The sequence below is a fragment of the Lissotriton helveticus genome, chromosome 3_1, assembly GCF_964261635.1.
Source record: "Lissotriton helveticus chromosome 3_1, aLisHel1.1, whole genome shotgun sequence".
NCBI classification, from domain to species: Eukaryota; Metazoa; Chordata; class Amphibia; order Caudata; family Salamandridae; genus Lissotriton; species Lissotriton helveticus.
This window is the reverse complement of record NC_136061.1, coordinates 998781643-998808394: the sequence shown is the minus strand read 5'-3', so window position 1 is coordinate 998808394 and position 26752 is coordinate 998781643. Positions and strand designations below refer to the sequence as shown.

The 26752-nt window shown below is 46.1% G+C and overlaps 1 protein-coding gene across 2 annotated transcripts in view; it reads left to right on the top strand.

Annotated features, from left to right (window-relative positions):
- OSBPL6 (oxysterol binding protein like 6) overlaps positions 1 to 26752 on the top strand; it is a 755438-nt gene that overhangs the window by 289365 nt on the left and 439321 nt on the right. For both annotated transcript variants that reach the window (XM_078681507.1, XM_078681506.1), the window contains exon 4: positions 11399 to 11452. In XM_078681507.1, the coding sequence (XP_078537633.1) occupies positions 11399 to 11452 (54 nt within the window). The remainder of the gene's footprint in view (positions 1 to 11398; positions 11453 to 26752) is intronic.

The window sequence follows — 26752 nt, the reverse complement described above, 5'->3', positions numbered from 1 at the left end:
TTCTATTAAAATGTGCCAGAACCCGGTGTCTTTTATGAATTGAGCCCAGCCCCCTCACATTCCATGTGCAGTAGGTGTACGTATTATGTAATGCCATCATGATGTCGAAAGTGTAATTGCAGTGTATCCTGTGGATACCGGAATCCTGTATAGAAAGACTGTTGAAAAGCTGAGCATGCCTCTGCATGGAAACTCCCCAATACTAGGTTCCCCCATAAAACAACAGAGGACCAAACAAAGAACAAAAGTCCAACATGGACTGCAAACAAAAAATGCATCATCGCAGTCGCCTGGGAGATGAAGGCCTGAACTGCGGCAGTTCGGAAAAACAAATCATGCATATAAGTATGTCTTGGTTACATTGACACACCTCCCTGTAAAGCATATGCCGTCTGGACCCACTAAGCAGACATTGGTAATGCTACACACTGTACACATGCCAAGTATACGAACGTTATTGCGACCGGACCTCCCTTCCACGTCATCCACCCTGTCCTGCAGTCCTTTCAGTTGTCACTGGAATTGTTCAAGTTGGGTGGAGTGCTCAGTTTGCTGAGGTATAAGGTCGTCCAATGCCAATTTATTCGATTTGACTTTATCGGCCAGCTTTTTATGGTCCGTCTGTAATAAGTTGAGGCTGGTGGACATTGTGTCAATGCGTGACTCCAGCGCCGTACGTGAGTCACGGATTTCTTTCAGGATCAAGTCCAACTTAGCATCATGGGGATCTACACCAGTAGGAGGTATCACGTCATCGTCAGAAGCGTTGGAGGGATCACTGCCAAATTGTGAGTTGCGGTGTGCCATCAGCGGTGGCGTCCGCTTGCTTGTTTCTGGTGCACAGGTCTTCGGAGTGCACCAAGCTCTCCTATAGGCGCAAGGTCTTCAGGCCACAATTATAATTATTTAGCCTTTACCTGTCCGTTGCTGCACACACCCGGTGGGCCCTGTCAGATGCCAGCCGCCGGCCGCCGTATCCCCAGTACTCTTCCGCTCAGTCTCAGAGGCGCAATTTCTACCATAACAACAATGCAGCCATGTGTCCCCCCACCTCCATGGTAGACCGCAGGAGAAGGGCGTTACTCCACCTAGTTCGTAATTCACTGATCAGGGCAGGCAGGGATGCAGGCACTCATAGGGCAGCTATGCAACAGTCTTCCAGCTAGTGCCACAAAGAGGCAGGGCACATCCCCAAAGCGGGCCTGTGTGTATAAAGTGCCCCAGTACAATGCTACACAGTCCCAATTGGCAAGGAGTAGATATAACCAGCATAGTAGTAGGATCTTCTCCCTCCAGGCTCCAGGATCATGCTACACAGTTCGGCATAAGCTATCAATCAGCCACATCTCTGACAGTGGTGGGGGGGAAATTAATAAAATGCCCACTGCCCTCCACCTACCCCTGCACCAGCAAGTGACAGTCCCCGCTCGTTCCTTCAGCAGAGCGCTGCCAGTCACCGTCCTCGCTCCTGCTGAAATCAGAGACTGCCGTCTGCCTCCGCCATTTTGTATACTTGGGTCGCTGTTGCAGCGCTGTGAGGCAGCAAGATCCCCGCACTCGCCTCCGCCGGTGTCCACAACTCCTCCGATCGGAGACCTCTACTCCACCTGCAGATCGGCTCCTCTCAGCAGCATCGGGGATTCAGTCCAGCAGCGATATAGCCGAAGGCCGTCATCCAGCAGACTCGACTCCGCCCCTTTTCTTCCGAGGCCGGTAGTCGTACAGAATCAGCCTTGGTATTGGCAGCGCCCAGCAGGTATTCAACGCTCTGATCCCCGCTGCAGGCTCCAGACACGCTCCGTTGCACCCAGGTGGACACCGCAGCTCCTTGGGTCTAGGAACAGCCAGGATTATTGCCTATGTGTCAGGGTAGGAGACGGAGCTCTTTCAGCTCACGTCCTCCATGCCCGTCAGTTGGCCACGCCCCCGCCACATAGGTTAACATAGCAGGAAGTTATTAACCAATAACTCTTGATAGGAGAGGGCTAGAAGTACCATTCAAAAACTTCCCCGAATGGTATTAATAAACTCAAGAATATGATATGGTTGAATTTCTCCTAAAGTGGACATACAAGAAGTTATAAGACTTTCTTGTTTGCAAGTCCCGAATCAGCCTTCCAGTGACCTGTCCTGATTGGTCAGAGTTAAGTGGATTAGCCAGGCTGCCTTGAAGAGGTGATAAAGAGCCCCTGGGTTTAGCCGGGTCTGCTGGGAGGGCAGTGTGCTGCTACACAGGACTGCCAGAGCAAGGGGAGGAGTCGTAAACCATGGTCTTCAGAGAGAAGAGGAGGCCTTAGTGTCATTTACAACTCTAAACTTTTCACCTCAGCCAGAGCTAGGCTTATGGAAGAAATGTAGGGGGAGCGTTTATGAAAAGTATCCATCCTAGGGATGTGTTTAGCCAGCTCTTACCTCCCTCCTGGAAGATCAGCCATTATGAATTTGGAGGATTTGGTGCACTCTGGGACAAAATAATGCCACACTCTACAGAATGTGGTCATATTCTTGGGGAGTTGTCCTGCTCCCATTGGTCAGCAGTGACCTCCTGCTTGACCCAGAAACCTTGCAATAAGTATCTGAGAGGGGCAGAGTGTCTCAGATCTGCTGCTTGAAACTTAAGGAGGCACGACGTTGCCATGCTGAGAAGTTGGGGTGCAAAGTTCTAAGGCCTGTCCTCTGAAGACTGCACCAGCTGAAGCTCCAGCCCTGTGGATTACCTTGCTGCAAAATAACTAAAGAGTGGACTCCCTTAAAGCTACAGGTTAACATGGCTCACCTGGACCATAACCACCAAGGATCCTCAGCCTGGAGAACTCCAGTGGATGTGTAAGGGTTTTGTCCAAGTGGATTATCGGATTTGAAGTCCTCAACTTTCAAGGACTATCTTGGAGTTTCCAGACCCTTGGAGTGAGTGTGAGACACTTTGGGACCCCTTGAGTAAATTCAGGAAGAAGTTCAAGAACTTTGGAGCAACTTTGAAAAAAATCTCCATAAAGGGACCGACTCAACCTGGCCAGCCAAGCTGCCTGCCAACAACCGCGAGCCGGCCAAGCCATCCAGGTTCGTCCAGCTAAAAGTTCTGTAGGTCCCACTTCCAGAGTTTGACCGGGAGTAGAAGAAATCCAAGACCGGCAAACCCTCACCGAATTCGGCCTAGTAAAGAGCATCAAGGGACCCCAAGAGAAAAAGCTCTGTAAAAGATTCCAAGTCCGAATGAAGAAAAGGTGACCGGGAGCAACCGCGAAAGCCAAGCCGCCTGCCTTCAACCACGTGTTGGCCTAGATCCTGGGTTTGCCCCACTGAAACGCTCCGGAGGTCGGACTTCCTTAAGTTTGACCAGGAACTCATCGCAAGGCAATCCGGCGAACCCTCACCGAATCCAGACTGGCTGAGAGGTTCGAGGGACTCCAGGAAGAAAAGCTCCAGACAAGTTTCTAATTCCGAAGATAAAAACTGTGACCAGGACCTAACGCGAGTGGGAGCCGCTCAGGGCTCCATTGCGGTCGGCCTGAAACTTTGACTTTGGGCCGGTCTATCGCGACCAGATATCCCAATAAGGTGCTATATATTTCTAAGTGCTATATAATGCTAAATCTTTGAAAATTGATATCTCCAGTTCCCTACATTGGATTTTTGTTGTTTTGGTGTAATTTTAAAGATACAAATATTTCCTATTGTTATAAATGGGTGTTGGATTTTTATTATGTGTTGTGTCTTAATTATTTACTGAATTGGTGTTTTTGAATGCTTTACATACCTGTCTTTGAAGTTAAGCCTGCCTGCTCACAGCCAAGCTACCAAGGGTTGAGCTTAGGAATACTTTTCTAAGACCTATGCTGAGTCCTATCATGTGTTAGTGGCCTTATTGCCAGTGGCAGATCTACATTTGCCCCAAACCAATAATCCACTTTCTAACAATTATGGAAGAAGAAAAAGAGCAGGGGCTCAGTATGCACCCATACTTAACTCCATGTTCACTCTCAATCCTTGACATTTTACCAGGATTATCTAGTTAGATCTGGGCCTGTGTGTCTGAGTGCACTTGCCTGATCAATCATAACAATCCCAGGGAGAATCTTATCTCTTCTACTTGTTCCAGAGTAATTTTCTGTAGAGAATCATCTGAACCTGGGAGGGGTTAAGGAGCTCTTGTGTGGGCAGTCTGACTGGTGCCATCGTGAACCCTGGCTACGGTGACAGTTTAAAGTCAAATAAGACTGAAAGTGCTGTAAACGTGGGATTGGGGGTGGAGGGGCTGCATGGATGGTGCCTAATAAAGTTGCCACTCAAATTATCTGGCCAACATCTAAACAGAACATTCCTGTACATGAAAGAAACATTTGAAGAAGGAAGAATATTGCTTTACTTGCCTTTAAAGAAGACAGGGATGTCTCCTGCTTTCCACATGAACCCAGGGCCTACAAGTGTTCTCAAATGGTCAGTTGGTTGTCCCCCTGAACCCCGTCAAACACACAGAAGGTTGAAGATGGATTAAATCACTGTGTGTAAGAACTACATGTTCAACTGGAAGTAGTTTACACTAGACTCTGGAAGCCAGGGAGCAGTAGGGGAGAACAAAAGAAGCATTTTCAACATCTTCAAAAAACGAAGAAGGTACTTAGTTATGTTGTTAAACTTTGAAGGACCGAGACAGGCAGCAAAGTCCCCCAAGAAACGTGCTGTCTGTCACCTGCTAGGGATTGTGGGGTTGGCTCACTGTGGGGTAGTAAGAGGTTTTCAGGGTTCAGGGAAGGGTAGTGTGAAGGTATAGTAAGTGATTGTAAAGTTTAGGTATTGATAGCGTTAAGGGATAGGTAGGAGTTTTTGAGGTCCGGGAAGGGTGACATTAAGGGGGTAGTGTCAGGTTTCAAGGATTCAGGGATGGGAACCGCTAAGGGGTACTAATGTGCTGTTAGAGTAGAGTGAGTCAGCTAAATTAAAGAACCTAAAAGTGAACATTTTGCAGCGATCGCTGAATGTAGAAGGATTTAAAGACTGGTCCAAGATCAGGCCTCAAAAAATTATAAAATGTTACCAGACCTGCATTGCTTGACTCATAAGCTGGTGCTAAATTGTGTGATCCAAGACAAATATTTAATTTCACTGAATTGCCTTTTCTTCATTATTATATATGAGCACACCTTCAAATATGTGAGTTAAGCATATTCTACTGTGCAAAACCTTGTGTTTGATTCAGTAGGCTAAACTATTGCCCCATGTATAATAAGATTCTAGCCCACATATAGGGTACACATGACCCCTGACTTGCCTCTTAGTTCACTAACTGCTTTGTCATCAGGACAGGTGCAGGAATGTTTATAAGCCCATGTTTAAAAACTCTCACTTTTAATAAATATATTACAAAAGCATTATATGGTAGTGCACAGTCATTTACAGACAAGCACATTTGCCATTGAAATGGCCACATATTTTCCCACTGACATGCAGTTTAAATGATAAAACTATATAGCGTACAACTGATAATGGGTTGAAATCAAGATTCCACAAATATTTATCATAAACACATTGAGTTCTGATTTTTTTGATTTGTTATAAAAAAAAACTGACATCCCACAGCCTTTCATGTGACCCTCAATGCACCACGGCACAATGTCCAGACAGTTCGCACTGCAAAATCCTCTATCTTTGTAGTCTGAAAAAGAAAAGTAAACACCAATCTTCAGGATAAACAAGCAGTAGTTTGTAAGAAGACATAAGCTGGCTTTTGACTTCTGTCTTTGAATACACAGCAAATACGACAAGATAAAAGCAAGATTTAAAAGCATCCGCATTGCTCATTCACTTTCTGAAGGAGTTTAACACCGGTCCTTTGCCAGCTGGAACTCTCTCACCAGCAACAGGCCAGTAGACTCTAAAGATAGCATTCCCTGATCAAATCTGACTCATCGTAGCGAGTGGGCATGTAGATCTTTTGAAGCCTGAAGATGCAAGCAAGAGAAAGTGGGAGACATCTACATGCCAAGGTATTTTAACCTCTATGAGGAACAAGGAAAGTAGATCATTCTGGCACATCCTTAACATGGTACTCGACCAGTAGTCGTGAATGAGACATTTTATACACAGCCTCTGAGTATGGCACAAGCACTTTATAGATCTGTACACTTTGTGTGAAGGTTATAGGTGTAGTTCCCCAATTAAATTCTTGGTAGCTGAAACATTAAAAGCTGTTGAGACTTTGAAAAGTGGTAAAGCACTAGGACTGGATCAGATACCTGGGGATTTATTTCGCCCAGAACCTGTTGTATGGGGGTACATATTTTGAATTACTATCAAATGCGGTTATAGTGTGTGCTACTACATAGACATCTTGGAAAGAGACTGAAATCATTCTAATGTATAAAAAGTAGAAACGAAAAATTATTGGAAATTGTAAGCCAATCAAGCGGATCGACAACCCCCAGAAGATCTTTGATAAACAATCACTGACCAGGGTGCAGAATTGGATTCAAGAATCATGCATCATCTCATTTACAGGCACGATTTAGAGAGCAAATAAGTTCTATTGATCATGTTTTTCGTTTTGTTTTACTGTATAGAAGTCTGTCTATTTGAACCACGAACACCTGTTTGTAGTAATGTTCTTGGACATAAAGGCATCCTTCAACCTGGTCCGTCGAGTTACCCTGTGAAGGGTGCAGAGGTATTTGAATAGGCTAACCAATCTATTAGAGGTAATAATCCGGCTACATACTGATAACTACGCCCAAGTAAGATGGGGCAGGAAAAAAGAGCTGACTGACCAGATAAAGATCCAGAGAGGGGTCGGTCAGGGGTGTGTGCTTGTCATAACTTTATTCACCCTGTATATAAATGTAGTGATTAATTCTCTTTATATATGTAATAATGATTCCCCAAAGTTAGCTGATTAAAATATACCAGCACTCTTGTTTACAGATGATACTCTGTTAATCTCTTAACACCTAGATTCATCAAAGTCCCGTTTTGCGAGTCTGTAATAGCGATTCATAAGGAATCGCTATTAAGGACTTGCAAAACGGGATTCATGTAGGAATTGCAAAAAATATTGCGATTCCTACATTTTCCTTAATTGCGATTAGCAAATTGCTAATTGCAAATAAGGAATAACTTCCCATTCATTCCTATGGGCCTACAGGCCCATAGGAATGAATGGGGAGTTATTCCTTATTTGCAATTAGCAATTTGCTAATCGCAATAAGGATGCGATTTCAAGGGTGCCCCTTGTAGCACCCCTGAAATGCAAATTTACACAGGTGTTGCGCACACACATGTCCAAAGGACATGTGTGTGTGTAACATGCAACAGAGAAAAATGCACTAAAGTGCTTTTTTCTATTTGTTCGCTATTTACCACGAAGTCAGACTTCGTGGTAAATAGCGGCCAAATATTGCGAATTCGCTAATAAAAAATGGTTAATGAATTGCATTTAAGGAATCTCAAATAGAGATTTCTTAAATGCAATTCCTCGCAAATATGCGATTTCACAATTACCGATTTTTGCATTTGGGATGATGAATCCCAAATGCAAGAATTGCGCTCGCAAAGGGCCAGATTCGCAGAATCTGGCCCTTTGCGAGCCGATTTTTCGTTGATGAATCTACCTGCATATCTCCATTGGGCTTGCAAACTTTGCTTGATAAATTTGCAAATTCCTGCAAAGAATATTTTAGATTTATTTTTATTATTTGGAGTTTTATATAGCATGAACATGACCTGTTAGGGTATCAGAGCGCTATACATACAACAGATAAGTTATACATACAAGGGAGAACTGCAAAAGGAATAAGCAGTCATCAAAACATATACAATATAACACTCAATCAGTGTAATTAAGCACCGGATGTGCCCCAGAAAGTAGAAAAGCTCACTGGCTTCGGGTCTAGTCTTATTAGAATTTATTTAGCAGATGCATTTTAACTTCTTTTTTTAAAAGAGATGAATTAGAAATGAATCCCAGTAAAACAAAATTTATGGCATTCAGTCCTCACAGGTGTTTTTGGGGTAAAATGAAATGGGAGACATTTTGCTGGAAATAATACGTGATTTTGATTACATGGGGGGTCAGGTTGGCTAAACTACTATCATGAGCCACTCAGTTTACAAAGAGGTAAACGACATTCAAACACAAAGCTTTTGCGATACTGAGATCGCAGAAACCGTCATATTACTGACTGGTATCTCCAGTTGTAGAAATCTACCGAGCAAAAGGGCTAGGCACTGCATTGTATGACTGAACTGCGGTGCAATTACAATTTAACCAACCTTGTAAAAACAGAGACTAAATTAATAAGAGCATTACTTAGAATGCCCCCTTCTGCTCCTATGACTCCCCTCTACCTGAACTTCGGGTTGAAAAATATATTGCATGTTGCAAATGTACGGATCATTTTATACTGATCAAGACTCTGGTTGACTAGCCAGTTAGGCCCTTATAGGGAATTGTTCATGGAACTGAAAGGATTGGATTGAGGGTTCAAATTATCACGGTTTGTTTATGTAAAATATATTACATTTACAAGAAGTTTGGGAAACACCTGCAAGCCATTACAAAAGTATCAGTGCCATTATTAAAATCAAGATATTGGTTCTTGGTATTTGAAAGTTGGTCCAAGAGTCAAAAAATAGTACTCTGGTGGAAAGGTTCACAGAAATCAAATATATGCTGGCATCCAAGCCTTTTCTTGATATAATTGAACATGTGAAGGCACGGAACCTATACTTAAAATTCAGGATCCTGCCAATCAGTAGCTTTTGCGGCTAATCAAAAGCTCCTTCCATGGAAACTGATGCCTCTCTTGTGTGTAAGGAGCAGGCAGAGATGGAGTCTCACTTATTGTTCTTTTGCAACGTTTACATTAAATTAGTAGAAAATGGATCATTCCAATCTGTCTAAATTTTGCAGTAAGGCAATGTGGAATTGCGATTTGGATTTTTAAAGCAGAAAATAATGATGTGCTAGTTTTTGGTCTTTCTAGATTTTTATATTAAGGATGGCGATAAAGACATAAATTAAGTGGTCAGTTTTAAGCCTATTTCTGTCTGCACACATTGTGTTTTAGTGATTTGTTAAATGGAACCTACTTTGTTGTATTTATGTATGTATATATTTTTAATGTTCTAATGATCTGTGTTTTGAGCTTATATGTTTTATGAGAGATTTTCTTGAAGAAAAAAAACTAAATAAATTAAAAAAATTCAAGAATCAATGTAATAAAAATTACTTGAAATTATCACAAGTAATAATGAAGGACACAACATTATTACCGCAGCAATATTAACTTTAATGTAGGTCCCATTTCAAAAGTCAACGTTATTTCATACAACCCTTTTTGAATAAAAAAAAGAATATATTTGCATATAACCATTTTTTTTATATTGGCGAGTGCCCACCCAGTATCTTCCCCAATAAAGTTTTGCAGAGACAATGACAAAAAAATGCGATTGACAAAACGAAATAGCTGGCAACCAGTGCCAAATCTATTGGCTTTGCCAGTGCTTGTTCTGAATTGGTTAAGGAATTTTATTGTGTTGTGCTCTTAACTTAAATGTTATTTGGTACTGCTTGAACCTATCAGGCATTGTGATAAATGAAGAGTAGAGGTAATTTCTTGGGGCCTGATTAGGAGTTTGGCATTGCGGGACTGCCACGCCACTGCCCCGCACCAACAAACCTGTGTGCACACTGCCTGCCAGATTCCAACTTTTTTGTCACTGGTGGGCCGTTCTTTTGTGGTGCCTATGAAATAGGACCACAATGGGAACATTAAAGGCAGTACCAACACGGCATGGACTGGTGCAGTCCATGCCGTGAGGGGTACTGGGGTGCATGTACACAGGGGGGCCACCGCATTACCCTTAGGGCCCACTTTGTTTCCTCTCCACCACGGTGTTCATGGAGGAGGAACCGCCATGAAAATTGTGGTGGAGAGGAAACTTGTAATATGCTTGGCGGTACCACATATTGCTAGGGATCTCTGATCTCTGATCCCTGGGAGTGTGGTGGTGCAATCGCTGTCCGACTGTTCTAGTTGAAATAGGGCGGTCGTACTGCCGCCACCGTCGCACCACAGTGAGTCTAGCGGCCTGTGGACCACCAGACTCATAATTAGGCCCTTAGTGGTATACCTTTGCCCCTCTCACTCCCCCCAATACACTCTTAACAGTTTAGAACTCGTGTTGGAAACAAGGAATGTCCAACTTTTTTAGGGCAACCACGCCCAGGACGGGAAATGTTTTTGCCAGCTATACTGCCCTGATGTGGCTTATGTTTTAACACAAAAATGTAAAACCTACATTAAAGATTTAGTTAAAAAACATAGAAGCATTTAAAGTTTAGAAGGTTCATAAATAATAAATAAATTGCTGATATTTCTGGCTGTGGCGTTCATGCAGCAACTTGATAGCATTGCTGATGCAATGCCGGTATCCCAGGGCACTTACCATACAGAGTCAGACTGGCCTATATGGCAATCTGGGGGTGCCAGAAGGACTGGTCTGGCAGGTCAGTGTGTAGGCTTGTTTTCTGGTTGTTTGTGGGTCCGTTTTCTGGTCATTGGCTATAACCAGGATTGGACTATCCTTTAGGGCAAAGAGGCAGTGCGCGGTATGCTGGTCTGACAGATCAGTGTATGAGCCTTTTTTTTCTACCAGTTTGTGTGCCTGTTTTATAGTCTGGTAGGCAGGTTTTTGCTGTTTATTTCCCTGATATTACCACAAACATTGCCTGCAACAAACAGAAATGCATGCAGCCTCCAATACCTGGCAAAATACTCATACTGCGTGTCTATTGTTACAAGTTCAAAATTGACCTGATTTCCAAATGTAGGCCACTTTTTAGTATCTGTTTCGTTAATGGGGGCCACGTTTATTTTGGTATCAGGGCCTATTTTTTGTCCCAGTCCAACCCTGCCCTGCCCAAATGCAAGTAGTCTCCCAAACCTTGCATAGCACCTATATAGCCCTTTATAAATTAAAACTGACCCGATTTGCAGATTGAGGGCCACTTTTTATCCACGTGGTTCGCTAATGGGGCCACTTTTATTTTGGTACCTTGGCCCATTTTCTGTCCCAGTCCGATCTTGGCCACAGGCCAGCCTTTGAATGTCTGAACGAGTTTTGATTCACGCTGGCGCCACCTCATTGAACAGTGCTAAAATCGAAGGTGGAAAAGTACTCCAAAAAGAGGAAAACACTTAAAAGAACCGACAGAGGGTCAAAATGGCTGGATGTGGTTAAAGAAAATTACACAAAGTTATTAGAAACACTCAGCTTCGCTTTCAACGAAAAAAAAGTCCGAGCATATTTGGTATATTTTTTTTTGCACGACCTGTAAATATAATTTGACAGTAAAAGCGCATTCTTCTTTGTCCTCTAATGACTACCTCTGTTCCTTTTACAGCGTTTTTTCGTTCTGGATAATGGGATCTTGAAGTACTCAAAGTCTCCAATAGATGTAAGTACACCGTGAACAATGTTCGTCAGAAAATCGAACAAACCTAGGCTGCATGACTCACGCGCGTGGCCGCACGCGCCCCACCTCAGCTGCAGCGGCGGCTCTCCAGGCTGCTCATCCCACACAGCTCGCGTGGGCCTTCCAGAAGCGCCCCCCGCCTTCAGAGGGAATTACTGACACGCCGTGATTGATGGGCTAATATGTTTGTGAATTGGAAGAGGCCGTGGCCAGATTTACAGTGAAGAGTAATTTGTTTACAGTCTTAGAATGCTAAAGTCAGTGGGATTGCAAGTATGTTTTTCTTTTCACTTGTGGTGTGCTTTATCATACATGTATGTAATAATTATTATCAGTAAATATATTTCATGTATGATTTTTAATATGTTACGTCCACCACAACAGATAATACGAATGGCAATTACCCCCTCGTCTGTCTTCTTCGTCCCAGTGCTTATCCAAAGAGGTCCCGTGCTCGATGACAGATGTCCCTACCCTAGTAGAATGCTCACCTTAAAAGAAAAGTATAATTTATTGAAAGTGCCTGAAAATGACTCCAGACCCCGTCCAACGGAATTAAAAAAGTAGTTCAAAACTCCATCCTGTTGTTTCTTCTCTTGTGTCGGACAGATTTGCTGCCTACCCGGCAAGTGACTTTTCTAAGAAAACCTTTTATTAATAATTATGCTCTAGCGGTCTCATTTGCTCAAGTTATAGCATTTTCGCTCGGGCAACCATGCTATAGGCGATACGGATACGACTACCAGTGCATTGCAAGAGGACCAGGACCTCCTAACATGGCATAAATCCTACTATTTGAGCCCGCTGAACCTCGCTAAGTGCAACTCGCGTTTATTCATTCCGCCTGACTGTATTATGGCAGTGTTCCTTCGGAGTCCTCTGCAACTGGCTGCTTCACAAGGAACCTGAAAAGAGGGCACTGCTTCTGTTTCGACAAGGAGTCAGTATCCTGCTGTACAATGGAGCCTAAAACTACAGCGCCAAGTGCAACCACGCTGAAACCTCTGAGGAGTTTTCTGCTCACCAGGAGAGAAATAGTGATTCAAGTCCTGTAGAATACTCTCTCTAAATCCCCATTTTAACAGACAATCAATAAGGCAGCTGCTGTAGCAATGTAGACAAGAGAGGCTGTTCCTCCCTGAGCTTCATAGGCATGTCCCTGGCAAACAGCGGGATGTCAGAGGACGCTATATTCAAGAAACTGATTTGGACGAAGTTTTAGCTCATAAAAGATTTAATTTGTCGTTTCCAGAGGCCGTTCCTGAGGATATGGAAGAGGGTTTCTTACAACAAAATTGTTTCCAGAGAGTAGAAGGAGGTGGGAAGGCCAAGCTTTCCACAGTTCTTTTCAAAAGGATATCCTTTACAAGGCTTCAGTCAGGATTTCCCCCTGTGGTCAATGTGAATTCTTTGATCACTGACGTGTCTTGAGAGAGCTCTGTAATATTGGACGAAGGTCCACCTTCAGATCTGGCCAATAAGAAGGTGGAGGTGGCAGTACAAATGTCTTGCGCTGTTTCAAACTTTTCTGTTTGTTCCAACATCTACCCCCATAAGTTGTGCATTTACTGCTAAGAGATATTCAGCCTTTTCTCTGATTAGCAGGTTCAGGATTGTATATCCTTTCTATTATGCAGCAGCTGATAGTTCTTCCTAGATAAAGCCATTGACCCGGTGTGCACACCACCATCAGTTTCTGCGGTAGTTTCCTGTAGATATTTGTAGATCTGTTCCTGGGGGGCATACACTTCACAAAAATCCCAACCAATGTGTCTTCCTTTCTAAGGCACCAAATGTTTTGGTCCACAATTGGAAGAAACAGTTGAGGGATCAGCAGAGGATCGATAACAAACTACCCTTTGTAGCCACTTCTTCTGGCTAAGCTTTGGTTCCAAAAGAGTGTTGGGTTGTTCCACAACTGCTGTAACTCAGGAATAGCCCTTTAGATGGAGGGGTCGAGTCCAGGGTCCTTGTCGGAAAAAGGGCCTGGCTCCAATCTTTCAAAATCCTGACTATCTGTCTTTGGAGTGGTCAGAAGAAGGTCTGGTGGGCGGCTGGCTATATAACATTTTTTCAGCCTTAGAGAAGACAGTGGAAGATGTATGAGCTCTTCAAGTTGTTCGTCAAGATTGCAAGATTACATTCTCAGAGGGTCTTCCTGATGTATTTCCTTGTTGCCCTCTCCATCAGAAAGGGCTTCTGCAGGGAGTGAAAGATCAACTGACAAAAGGAACTTTTGTACCGAAGCCAAATTCAGAAATTGGAATGGGTTGTTATTCTATGCCACTTTAGTCATGCAACTTTCAACTCATTCTAAATCTAAAGGAGGTCAAGCTCTTCAACCTGCATCTCACTTTTTCTACACATACTTCTGTTCAGACCATTTTTCTGATGATCAGTCCAAGAGATTGGCTAGCTCCTTTGGATTGAAATACTCATATTTGCATATTCTGATGACCCAAAGTCCCTGAGGTATCTAGGTTTTGCATAATTGACCCGCATTCTTAATGTGCTGCATACCTCCAAGAGTATTTACAAAGGTTTTAGCCCTAGTAATGTGACTTTTATCTTACCAGATCTTGCTAATCTGTTGATCATTGCATTCTCTTTTTGAAAGGGTCTCAAGGATGTTCAAGAGGTTTGCCAGATAGGTGGTCCACTCATTGGAATTGATTATCAGCTGGGCAAAATCTTAGTTTTCCACTGTTCAAAATCTCCAGTTTCTCAACATGTCCTTTCAAAAAGATCTTGGTCAGCTTGTGGAGCAAATTATTAATAATTTGCTGGTGCAGGGTCACCACTTAGCCACAGGTTCTTAACAAGTAAGGAGGATTCGACACTGGAGCGAAGTTCAAACCATAGGTCATTTATTAAGCATTCATGAATGGGTCTCCATCCGACGAGCACCATAGAGATACTCAAGAAGAGAGCACACTGAACAATGGTTACATGGTGTAGGAGAGTAGGGTCTGCAATCCTATGATCACCCAGATTTTTGCTTTTTGCTGCACTGGTTTACGACTTTCCCTGGCTGTGGGCCTGCTAATCAGACCCACAGCCTAGCTGTTCTCTCTATCCAAATTGTACTTAGGTACTGAATTGGCACTGGGCCCTCTCCAAGTCCCTGTACCCAGGGCTGAGGTGCACCCAGAAGTCTCCCAGGGGCTGAAGCATGTATTATGCCACCCCTGGATTGACTAACTAAAACTGACACAACTGGCTGCACGACAGCTGGGGCAAGGTGGTGTACTCACCCTTTGCTTTAGATATAGTATACCTATATCTAACCCTAAAATGGACACACAGATCTCCTATCAGTCACTCCTATGGCAGGCCTTAACAATCCTGAAGGCAGAGTGCTTGGAATCGTGTGAGATGGTGCTCTAGCATGAGCTGAGCCTGTCTGCGGCTTTCGGGATCCATCCCTTAGCCGTTTCCATGATATCGCATACCATATACTCTTAAGTGCATTATAATCCTCGCGGTTATGTGCCAACTCTGGTATCGCTTTATCAAAACATGTCGAGTAAGGTGTCATACGAATTGGAATACTAACCCCTCGCCAATTCTGGCGACGGGGTTAGCATTCCACCCTTCTAGAGGGACACGACATGCCTGTAACCTATAACCCGGTTACAAGTCAGACAGAGCCTTAGCATCCACAAAATGGATGCTGCCACCGAGACACAAGTCTGCCCTCCTGCTGCTGGGAGTCCTCCCAGAGCAGGAGATAAGGACAAAGGGTTTCCTGCCAGGGGCGGTGCCAGCACCGTCCCAGACAGGGTTTTGTGTATTGTAGGTAGGCAGGGCTTTAGAGGAAGGTGACTGCAAGTGGCACCCCGGTGCTCACTGTGCATAGGCCGGCTGGAACCAGTTCCAGGGTCACTCCAGACCCTGTGCTGGGGAAAAGCCCGCCAAGGAAGTGGGTGTAACCACCCCCCTCCTAGTCCCACCCATAGGGCAGGACTTAGTCGCGTGCCAGCCCCTTTTTACAGGATAAAGGTAGGAACTGGCCCCCTTCCAAATCAGATCATCTTTGAATCCTGAAACTACTTTCTGCGAAAGGAACTCAAGACTTCTTCCTAAGATTTCTCCCTTGTGACTAAGGAGTAGTCACCCTGCATCCGCAGGCACCATCCAAGAACACTGCGGTCTGCTGTAAGTCCTTCCTCCGGAATCCGACTGCCCAGCTCGACGAGAACCGGCTTCCCTGGCACCTCTGACCTCTACCCACCTCTACAGCCCAGCTGAGAACCGTGGGTGCGACGAGACCTCAAGGGACCGGCCATCTGCAAGACTGCACGACTTCTTTCCAGCAAGCCCGCCGAGTAATCTACTGGTGAGTGCTTTGGGGTCCGAGAAGCCCCGACTCTGAGCAGCTCCAGCTCCGAAGTGCAGCCCCCCAGCATCTCCACGATCTGCGTGGGGCCCTTCTGCTTTCCGCTGCTCACCGCGTTGTTTGGCTACTAGCCCGTTGGCTTGTGGCCTTCCTGACGACGCCCGACGACATTTCTGCTGCTGGTCTGGTTGCTCCAGACTGGCCCTTGCTCCCTTCCAGAAGAGGAGCACCCTGGACCCTCCTGGTCCACTCAAGACGCCATTTTGAGTCCACCGCGTGGGCTTGAATTAGCCAAGGCTTGTTGCCCAATCCTGGGTAACTTCGACGCCAACGACTTCATCCTTCGTGGGACAGCTCGCACCTCCATCCTGGTCGCCGACAACGCCTCCTGGTCCGAGAGACTGCAGAGCCCAGCAGTGCCCACTCACCTGACTGCGGTGACTTCGCCCGGTGCCATCCGGGTGCCCACTTAATCACTGGCTAGTGATTCAAGAACTTGGTCCCCTCTGCTTTCAGGTTTTCTTCTTCCTTGATCCAGGCTTGGATCCATCGAACTTTCCTTCACTGGTCGCCTGCCAGCAACTTCTTCCTTCCAGGCTCCTGGTCCGGCAACGAGATCCCCGACGTCTTTTCAGACCTATGCAGCTGCAGCCCCTGGGCTAGGTAACTTCGGCACTCCGGTGTCCCAGCATAGCCTCACTATCCAAGGGTCAGGATCCACTGTCGTTTTCTCCCTACCAGGTCGGGTTCGCCCGTGAACACTAACTTTGTGAATTCTAGCTTCCATAGACTTTGTCCCGCATCCCGCGTGAGAGTGCACACTCTGCACCCGAGTCCCCTAGGCCTCCTAGTAGTAATCTAACGATTCCCTAGTCCAGTCCTAGCGATTCCAAAGCCTATTAGAACTGTTACTTACCTGCTAGTAATTCGCATTCCACTTTTAGCGTATATGGTTTTTCGTGCCCCTCGGGCATTTGTGTAACGTGCTAACTTAAAAGTATTTTCGTAAGAGTTTTGTTGTGTGCTTAGCTCCCTGTCTCATAAAGAGCCAGGGTAGTCTTGTTATAAATAAATACACTGTTTATTTTCATAACAACTTGTGTGGTGTCCTTTCACTGGGTGTTCAAGGGGTAATGTGATGGTAAAACAGCTGGCTTAACACGCCCTCTAGAGTCTTAGCCTTAGACTGCTCGTATCCATGCTACTAGGATAGCTGGTCTATAAGGTTGACTTACAACCAATCATCAATAAGGGTTGTTTGGACTGATATATAGTGATCACTAGAATAGTGAGCACTGCACATCAGGCCAACTTCTCACATTGGTGAGCAGCGGTTGGGATTTGAGCTTGCTGTTGTTTTACCACACATGCCCTAAGAATATCTTGTGAAAGATCACATAAGTACTAAAGGTACATATAACTTAGCTTAGAATACTCTGAGTTCTACTGAACCAGCTGTTGTAGCTCCTAGGGCCTAGCACACCCTAAACTACAACTCTAGCAAGGGATCAGTAGGCAAACATATAGTGTAGGTAAGTGCACCACTTACACCTCACTAGAAAAGCATGTCGACTCAGGGGGACTCTACTGAGACTCCCCTGGTCAGTGTTGACCCTCCACAGGTCACTTCAAGATATGCAGCTCTCAGTTTTCAGGAGATGAGACAAATCTGTGTCTCCAGGAAACTGAAGCAGGGGTCTAACCCCACCATTCCCTTTCTGATAGGTCTCTTAGAGACATATGATGCCAGAAAGCTCTCTCAGTTACATGAGAGCATGCCAGCCTTAGAGGGAACCTCTGGGGATCCAGACCTCCCCAACACTGATTCAGCAGTTGAGGAGGAGGATCAGGAGGTACTCTCTGGGGATGAGGTAGACAAGGGTCTTGAGGTAGTCAGAAGGCTAACTAGGACCAACTTAGACTTACTTGGGCTAGGATCTGGGGGCCCCCCAGTACTAACCCGAAGTGGGCCTAACCTTGGAGTTAGGAGAGATAGATCTCTTTCTAGGGACTCCAATAGATCTCTGCACTCTAATGCCTCTTCTCAGGGGAGAAGGAATCCTCCACCGAGGAGATTTACTTCCCCTCAGAGAAAGGAGCATGAGGCTAGGATGAGACAAGCTGAACTGAGGATTGAAAGGGAAGAAATTGCCCTGGCCAAAGAGAAGCTTGCCCTGGCAAGAGAGCAGCAGATGAGTGGGCTAGCTCCCACTGGTGGCAGCAATCTCCCAAGAGATAGAGAGAAGGGTTTAGATACTAAACACCTGACTAAAATAGTGCCCCCCTTTAAGCAAGGGGATGACATCCAGAAATGGATGGCTGCTCTGGAGAGGGCCTGCACTGTGCAGAACATTCCCCAGAGTCAGTGGGCAGCTATACTGTGGCTCTCCTTTGATGGTAAAGGTAGAGATAAGCTCCTCACTACAAGAGTGGAGGATGCTAACAATTACCAGGTCCTGAAGAATACACTGGTTGATGGGTTTGGTTTAACCACTGAGCAGTACAGGTTGCTGTTCAGAGACACCCAGAAAACTCAGTCTCAGGACTGGTCTGATTTTGTGGATTGTGCCACTAAGGCTTTGGAGGGCTGGTTGCTGGGTAGCAAGGTTACAGATTACACAGGATTGTATAATCTAATGATGAGAGAACAAATTTTGAACAATTGTCAGAACCAGTTGCTGCACCAGCACCTTGTTGATTCAGATCTGACCTCTCCCCAAGAATTGGGAAAGAAGGCAGACAAATGGGTCAGGACAAGGATCAAGCAGAACCAGAACCAGAACCAGGCTGATCTAGAAGAGCTGAGGGAAACTGAGCCTAAAGAGCTTGAACTTGATCAAGTTGAGTTTCTGGGCTCAGGGGGACCCTCCAGAGCAGACCTGGGGAAGGAACAGTTGAGCTGCCCTTCCCTTGAACCCCTCAGACAGCAGGCTGCTGCTGAGGCTGCAGGGAATGCCACAGGTGCCCACAGGGTATACTGGGAAGATGGACTCCTGTACTCTGAGTCAAGAGACCCCAAGCCTGGTGCAACCAGGAGGCTGGTCATCCCCTTGTCTCTGAGAGGTTTCCTTCTCACCTTGGCCCATGAGATTCCCCTTGCAGGTCATTTAGGTCAGACAAAGACTTGGGACAGGCTTGTCTCACACTTTCACTGGCCCCATATGAATGAGAATACCAAGGAGTTTTGTCGCTCATGTGTCACTTGCCAAGCCAGTGGTAAGTCAGGTGGCACAACAAAGGCCCCCCTCATACCACTACCTGTGGTGGGGGTTCCCTTTGAAAGAGTGGGGATTGACATTGTTGGTCCAATGGAACCCCAGACAGCATCAGGACACAAGTTTATACTGGTGGTGGTGGACCATGCCACCAGGTATCCTGAGGCTATTCCCCTTAGGACCACTACAGCCCCTGTAGTGGCAAGAGCCCTAGTTGGAGTGTTCTCCAGAGTGGGTTTCCCTAAGGAGGTCGTTTCTGACAGAGGTACAAACTTCATGTCAGGATATCTGACTGCCATGTGGAAAGAGTGTGGTGTGAACTACAAGTTCACCACACCCTATCATCCACAATGCAATGGGCTTGTTGAGAGATTCGACAGGACCCTGAAAGGGATGATTCATGGACTACCTGAACCTCTTAGGAGAAGATGGGATGTCCTGATCCCCTGCCTCTTGTTTGCTTACAGAGAGGTCCCACAGAAGGGGGTTGGCTACAGCCCTTTTGAGCTTCTGTATGGGCATCCTGTAAGGGGACCCCTGTGTTTGGTGAAGGAAGGATGGGAGAGACCTCTCAAAAAGCCTGCAACCAACATAGTGGACTATGTACTTGGTCTCCGCTCCAGGATGGCTGAGTATATGGAAAAGGCATCTAAAAACCTTGAGGCCAGCCAGGAACTTCAAAAAGCTTGGCATGACCAAAAGGCTGTACTGACTGTGTACCAGCCAGGACTGAAGGTGTGGGTGCTGGAGCCAGTGGCCCCAGCAGCTCTGAAAGACAAATGGTCTGGGCCCCACACCATCATTGAGCAAAAGGGAGAGGTTACCTACTTGGTGGACCTTGGAACTCCCAGGAGCCCTCTCAGAGTGCTCCATGTTAACAGGCTCAAGGCATATGTTGACAGGAAGGACATGAGCTTGCTCATGGCCACAGATGAGGGACAGGAGGAAGAGAGTGACCCTCTCCCAGACCTGCTCACTCAGAATCCTGATGATGGGTCAGTTGATGGTGTTGTCTTTTGTGGCAGCCTCACTGAACATCAGCAACAGGATTGCAGGCAAGTTCTGCAATCCTTTCGACATATGTTCTCTCTGACACCCAGCCAAACTGATTGGTGTACCCATGATGTTGACACTGGAGACAGTCTGCCTGTCAAGAGTAAAATCTACAGACAGCCTGATCATGTTAGAGACTGCATCAAAACTGAAGTGCAAAAGATGTTGGAACTGGGAGTCATTGAGCCCTCAGATAGCCCTTGGGCTAGCCCAGTAGTTCTAGTGCCAAAGCCTCACACCCAGGGTGGTAAGAGAGAGATGAGGTTTTGCGTAGACTACAGAGGCCTCAATGCAGTCACTAAGACTGATGCCCACCCAATCCCAAGAGCAGATGAGCTTATAGATAGATTGGCTTCTGCCAACTTCTTAAGCACATTTGATTTGACAGCTGGGTATTGGCAAATCAGGTTAGCTGAGGAAGCCAAACCTAAGACAGCATTTTCTACCCCTGGAGGGCATTATCAATTTGTGGTAATGCCCTTTGGACTGAAAAATGCACCTGCCACCTTCCAAAGGTTGGTGAATCAAGTCCTCACTGGGCTGGATGACTTCTGTGCAGCTTATCTTGACGATATTGCTGTCTTTAGCTCCACCTGGGAGGATCACCTGGTCCACCTGAGGAAAGTGTTGGAGGCCCTGCAAAAGGCAGGCCTCACTATCAAGGCCACAAAGTGCCAGATAGGGCAGTCACAGGTTGTATACCTGGGCCACCTTGTAGGTGGAGGCCAGGTTCAGCCACTGGAGAGTAAGATACAGGCCATCAAGGACTGGACTCCTCCAATCACCCAGACTCAGGTTCGAGCTTTCTTGGGCCTGACTGGGTACTATAGGAAGTTTGTCAGAAATTATGGGTCCATAGTGACCCCCCTTAATGACCTGACAAGCAAGAAGATGCCAAAGAAAGTTCAGTGGACAGCAAGCTGTCAGAAAGCATTCAATGACCTAAAGCAGGCCATGTGCACAGCACCTATCCTCAAGAGTCCAGATTACTCCAAGCCATTCATTGTCCAAACAGATGCTTCTGAGTTGGGTGTGGGAGCTGTTCTGTCTCAACTGAATTTTGATGGTAATGATCAGCCTATTGCTTTCATTAGTAGGAGGTTGACACCCAGAGAGAAAAATTGGTCAGCTATTGAGAGGGAGGCCTTTGCTGTGGTCTGGGCCCTGAAGAAGCTGAGGGCCTACTTGTTTGGCACTCACTTCACCATTCAGACAGACCATAAGCCCCTCTTGTGGCTAAATCAGATGAAGGGTGAAAACCCCAAACTGCTTAGGTGGTCCATTTCCCTACAGGGGATGGATTTTACAGTGGAGCATAGACCTGGGACTGATCACAGCAATGCTGATGGGCTCTCCAGGTATTTCCACTTAGAGCAAGAAGACTCACCTGGTCAAGGTTAGTTTATTGTCCCAAAGTTTGGGGGGGGGTCATGTAGGAGAGTAGGGTCTGCAATCCTATGATCACCCAGATTTTTGCTTTTTGCTGCACTGGTTTACGACTTTCCCTGGCTGTGGGCCTGCTAATCAGACCCACAGCCTAGCTGTTCTCTCTATCCAAATTGTACTTAGGTACTGAATTGGCACTGGGCCCTCTCCAAGTCCCTGTACCCAGGGCTGAGGTGCACCCAGAAGTCTCCCAGGGGCTGAAGCATGTATTATGCCACCCCTGGATTGACTAACTAAAACTGACACAACTGGCTGCACGACAGCTGGGGCAAGGTGGTGTACTCACCCTTTGCTTTAGATATAGTATACCTATATCTAACCCTAAAATGGACACACAGATCTCCTATCAGTCACTCCTATGGCAGGCCTTAACAATCCTGAAGGCAGAGTGCTTGGAATCGTGTGAGATGGTGCTCTAGCATGAGCTGAGCCTGTCTGCGGCTTTCGGGATCCATCCCTTAGCCGTTTCCATGATATCGCATACCATATACTCTTAAGTGCATTATAATCCTCGCGGTTATGTGCCAACTCTGGTATCGCTTTATCAAAACATGTCGAGTAAGGTGTCATACGAATTGGAATACTAACCCCTCGCCAATTCTGGCGACGGGGTTAGCATTCCACCCTTCTAGAGGGACACGACATGCCTGTAACCTATAACCCGGTTACAAGTCAGACAGAGCCTTAGCATCCACAAAATGGATGCTGCCACCGAGACACAAGTCTGCCCTCCTGCTGCTGGGAGTCCTCCCAGAGCAGGAGATAAGGACAAAGGGTTTCCTGCCAGGGGCGGTGCCAGCACCGTCCCAGACAGGGTTTTGTGTATTGTAGGTAGGCAGGGCTTTAGAGGAAGGTGACTGCAAGTGGCACCCCGGTGCTCACTGTGCATAGGCCGGCTGGAACCAGTTCCAGGGTCACTCCAGACCCTGTGCTGGGGAAAAGCCCGCCAAGGAAGTGGGTGTAACCACCCCCCTCCTAGTCCCACCCATAGGGCAGGACTTAGTCGCGTGCCAGCCCCTTTTTACAGGATAAAGGTAGGAACTGGCCCCCTTCCAAATCAGATCATCTTTGAATCCTGAAACTACTTTCTGCGAAAGGAACTCAAGACTTCTTCCTAAGATTTCTCCCTTGTGACTAAGGAGTAGTCACCCTGCATCCGCAGGCACCATCCAAGAACACTGCGGTCTGCTGTAAGTCCTTCCTCCGGAATCCGACTGCCCAGCTCGACGAGAACCGGCTTCCCTGGCACCTCTGACCTCTACCCACCTCTACAGCCCAGCTGAGAACCGTGGGTGCGACGAGACCTCAAGGGACCGGCCATCTGCAAGACTGCACGACTTCTTTCCAGCAAGCCCGCCGAGTAATCTACTGGTGAGTGCTTTGGGGTCCGAGAAGCCCCGACTCTGAGCAGCTCCAGCTCCGAAGTGCAGCCCCCCAGCATCTCCACGATCTGCGTGGGGCCTTTCTGCTTTCCGCTGCTCACCGCGTTGTTTGGCTACTAGCCCGTTGGCTTGTGGCCTTCCTGACGACGCCCGACGACATTTCTGCTGCTGGTCTGGTTGCTCCAGACTGGCCCTTGCTCCCTTCCAGAAGAGGAGCACCCTGGACCCTCCTGGTCCACTCAAGACGCCATTTTGAGTCCACCGCGTGGGCTTGAATTAGCCAAGGCTTGTTGCCCAATCCTGGGTAACTTCGACGCCAACGACTTCATCCTTCGTGGGACAGCTCGCACCTCCATCCTGGTCGCCGACAACGCCTCCTGGTCCGAGAGACTGCAGAGCCCAGCAGTGCCCACTCACCTGACTGCGGTGACTTCGCCCGGTGCCATCCGGGTGCCCACTTAATCACTGGCTAGTGATTCAAGAACTTGGTCCCCTCTGCTTTCAGGTTTTCTTCTTCCTTGATCCAGGCTTGGATCCATCGAACTTTCCTTCACTGGTCGCCTGCCAGCAACTTCTTCCTTCCAGGCTCCTGGTCCGGCAACGAGATCCCCGACGTCTTTTCAGACCTATGCAGCTGCAGCCCCTGGGCTAGGTAACTTCGGCACTCCGGTGTCCCAGCATAGCCTCACTATCCAAGGGTCAGGATCCACTGTCGTTTTCTCCCTACCAGGTCGGGTTCGCCCGTGAACACTAACTTTGTGAATTCTAGCTTCCATAGACTTTGTCCCGCATCCCGCGTGAGAGTGCACACTCTGCACCCGAGTCCCCTAGGCCTCCTAGTAGTAATCTAACGATTCCCTAGTCCAGTCCTAGCGATTCCAAAGCCTATTAGAACTGTTACTTACCTGCTAGTAATTCGCATTCCACTTTTAGCGTATATGGTTTTTCGTGCCCCTCGGGCATTTGTGTAACGTGCTAACTTAAAAGTATTTTCGTAAGAGTTTTGTTGTGTGCTTAGCTCCCTGTCTCATAAAGAGCCAGGGTAGTCTTGTTATAAATAAATACACTGTTTATTTTCATAACAACTTGTGTGGTGTCCTTTCACTGGGTGTTCAAGGGGTAATGTGATGGTAAAACAGCTGGCTTAACACGCCCTCTAGAGTCTTAGCCTTAGACTGCTCGTATCCATGCTACTAGGATAGCTGGTCTATAAGGTTGACTTACAACCAATCATCAATAAGGGTTGTTTGGACTGATATATAGTGATCACTAGAATAGTGAGCACTGCACATCAGGCCAACTTCTCACACATGGGTTTTTATAGCAAAGATCCCAAGCAAGAGACGCCCAGAGGTAAATAGAGCCCTGGGAAGAGCACACAAATGAGACAAATGATAAGAATCAACAACCTTGGTGTCTTGTGTAACTGTCACGTCCTGAGACTGCACAACTAGAGAGGCTATCTGAACAAACTTTATCTAAGGCTTTACCATTGTTTAAAGAACCCAGTGCAGACATCAGCTGTGTTCTTTTGTGCTGACTTTGCATGTTTACGCAGCCTACAATGTCTCAATTTAGATTTGTTACCTAATGTTTATGCAGGTGTGGCGTCAAGGGTAGCACCAGGCTGAAAATAGAGCAGGGGTGAAAACGGATGAGGCACAGCTTAATTAAATAACGAAAGAATTAGATTTTACATTTCCACAGTCCTTCCATTTTAGCGGTGCTGAATCCATTCTAAGAGGTACACATATTAATTGTGTACATTAATATTAATCAGTTCATGAATTTCAGTATGCATCTTCATTTCTCTATTTAATTCATGAACATTGACTGTGGATGGTTTAATACTATTACAAATATTTATACAAGTGGTGCATATCATAAGGGCACATTGGATGCGGCATTGGATGCAGCAGAGGCAAGTTAGAAAGATGGCTCCTATAATTACTATTCCCATTAATAATTTCCAACCCCAAGTGGAAATAAGTCCCTGTAACCTCTCGGACCAGGACCATGTTCCTTGGTCTTGATGTATTTCTGCAGCTATTTTATGTAATTTGGAAATGGTGTTATAGACAGAAGGGGCGTGGTCAGGTATGAACACACAGTAGCTACTACCAATGATGCGACATGCTCCACCACGGTCGGCGATCACTACATCAAGCACCATTCTATTTTGAAGAGTTACAATCCTTGTAATTTGGAGTTCTTCTGTAATATTTCCCAGAGCCATTGCTGTCTGATTAGTCACTGCTTCTACCATCTGGGTCAGGCGTCTAATCTTTCTACTGTTTAAGGCTGCACCAACAAAGAAAAAGAGTCCCAAATTAAAATCCAGGTACTGCGGCAAGGCTGTATCAGTCTGATCTACTTAATCACTATTTCTTGTCCTTATGAATCTATTTAAAGAAATGTCATTAAACAATTTCTGGTCTTTATGATAGGAGGCAGGTGCTAAAAACACAGGGGGAAGCAAAAAGGACACATAACAGATGCCGGGCCAACTGACTAGGAGATGATAGTGCCCCTTGTTTCCACAAATGAAGTAAGTGTTATGGGCAGATAGGAAAGTGCTATTGTTCGTTCCAGTAATATTTAAAACAGTGGTACAGTCACTTTTTCCCACAGGAATACTGCCAATACTGCTCACACAAAGTTCTGCTCGGTCTCTGGTTACAGCAATAACAGGATGCCCTTTACCCTTGACTGTTCTGGTGTTGGGGAAAACATATCTGGTGGAGGAATTCCCTCTGCGATACTCCTCCATTTCCCATACAGTTCATTTGGCTTGGGGATCTCCTTCCTCATCAAGGTAACAAACCCTGTTTCTTCAGTATTAGGGGTGTCTTTCATAGATTCACATGCTTGAATATCCCCCGTCGTCGAAGTGGGAGTCCCACGGTACATAAAAATAGCAGTCATATATGCATGTATACATGAAAATTATAACAAATAAAAATATACATACATATAGTGCAATAAATTGTAAATTCTAAAAGTACCATAGAACATAATAGGCCCATTGAAAAGCCTAAGGCAGAACTCACTTTAGTAGCATATCAGTGTCATTATGTGTTGGATCACATTCCAGCCAATCAGGCTGTAGCCTCCTCTAGAACCTTCTCCTCAGAAGCCCAAGTCCTCAGATTTTCTACCGCACGTCGTGTGAAGGGAGTCTCCCTGAGCTCTGCTCAGTTTTCTTCAACTTTACTGTTCTTTTTTTTTCAGAGAATGTCTTCAAACAAGAAATCTTTGCTTAAAGCCTGCCCTTCTTGTGGTAAATTACGCCTTTTTTACGAGGATCCATACAGTAAATGCATTTACTGTCTCTACCCAGACCATGAGGTCAAAAACTGTAAGTACTGTCGTACTTTCCCTCCCAAGACTCTGAGGGACAGAGAGGCCCGTCTCCTTCTGTGGCTACAGAGGTTGAAGACTTCGGACACTGCACTTTCTGAGGTAGGCAGTTTATCTTCTGGTTTTTCAAGATCTTTTCAGAAGCGTGGGTCGGAGACTGAGGTTCCTTCTCCTTTTCTTAAGAAGAGTAGACTGTTGGAGTCCTCTAGGATTGTCTCCCCACAGGATTTGCTTCAGGGCACGTCTACGGGACCTGGTTCTCTGACGTCTGTGCCCAAAACCTTGCCTTCCAGTAAAAAATCTGGGTTTGGCTCGTCGACGGGCTCGTCGACGCGCCCGTCGACGTCTTCAGCGTCGACGAAATCTGTGTCTGCCATCTCTACGTCGACGACGACATGCACAATGTCGACCAGCGCTACGTCGACGACGACCACCTCGTCGACGACGACCACGAAGATGAGACCCATCTCTTCGGTTGTGAAGATCT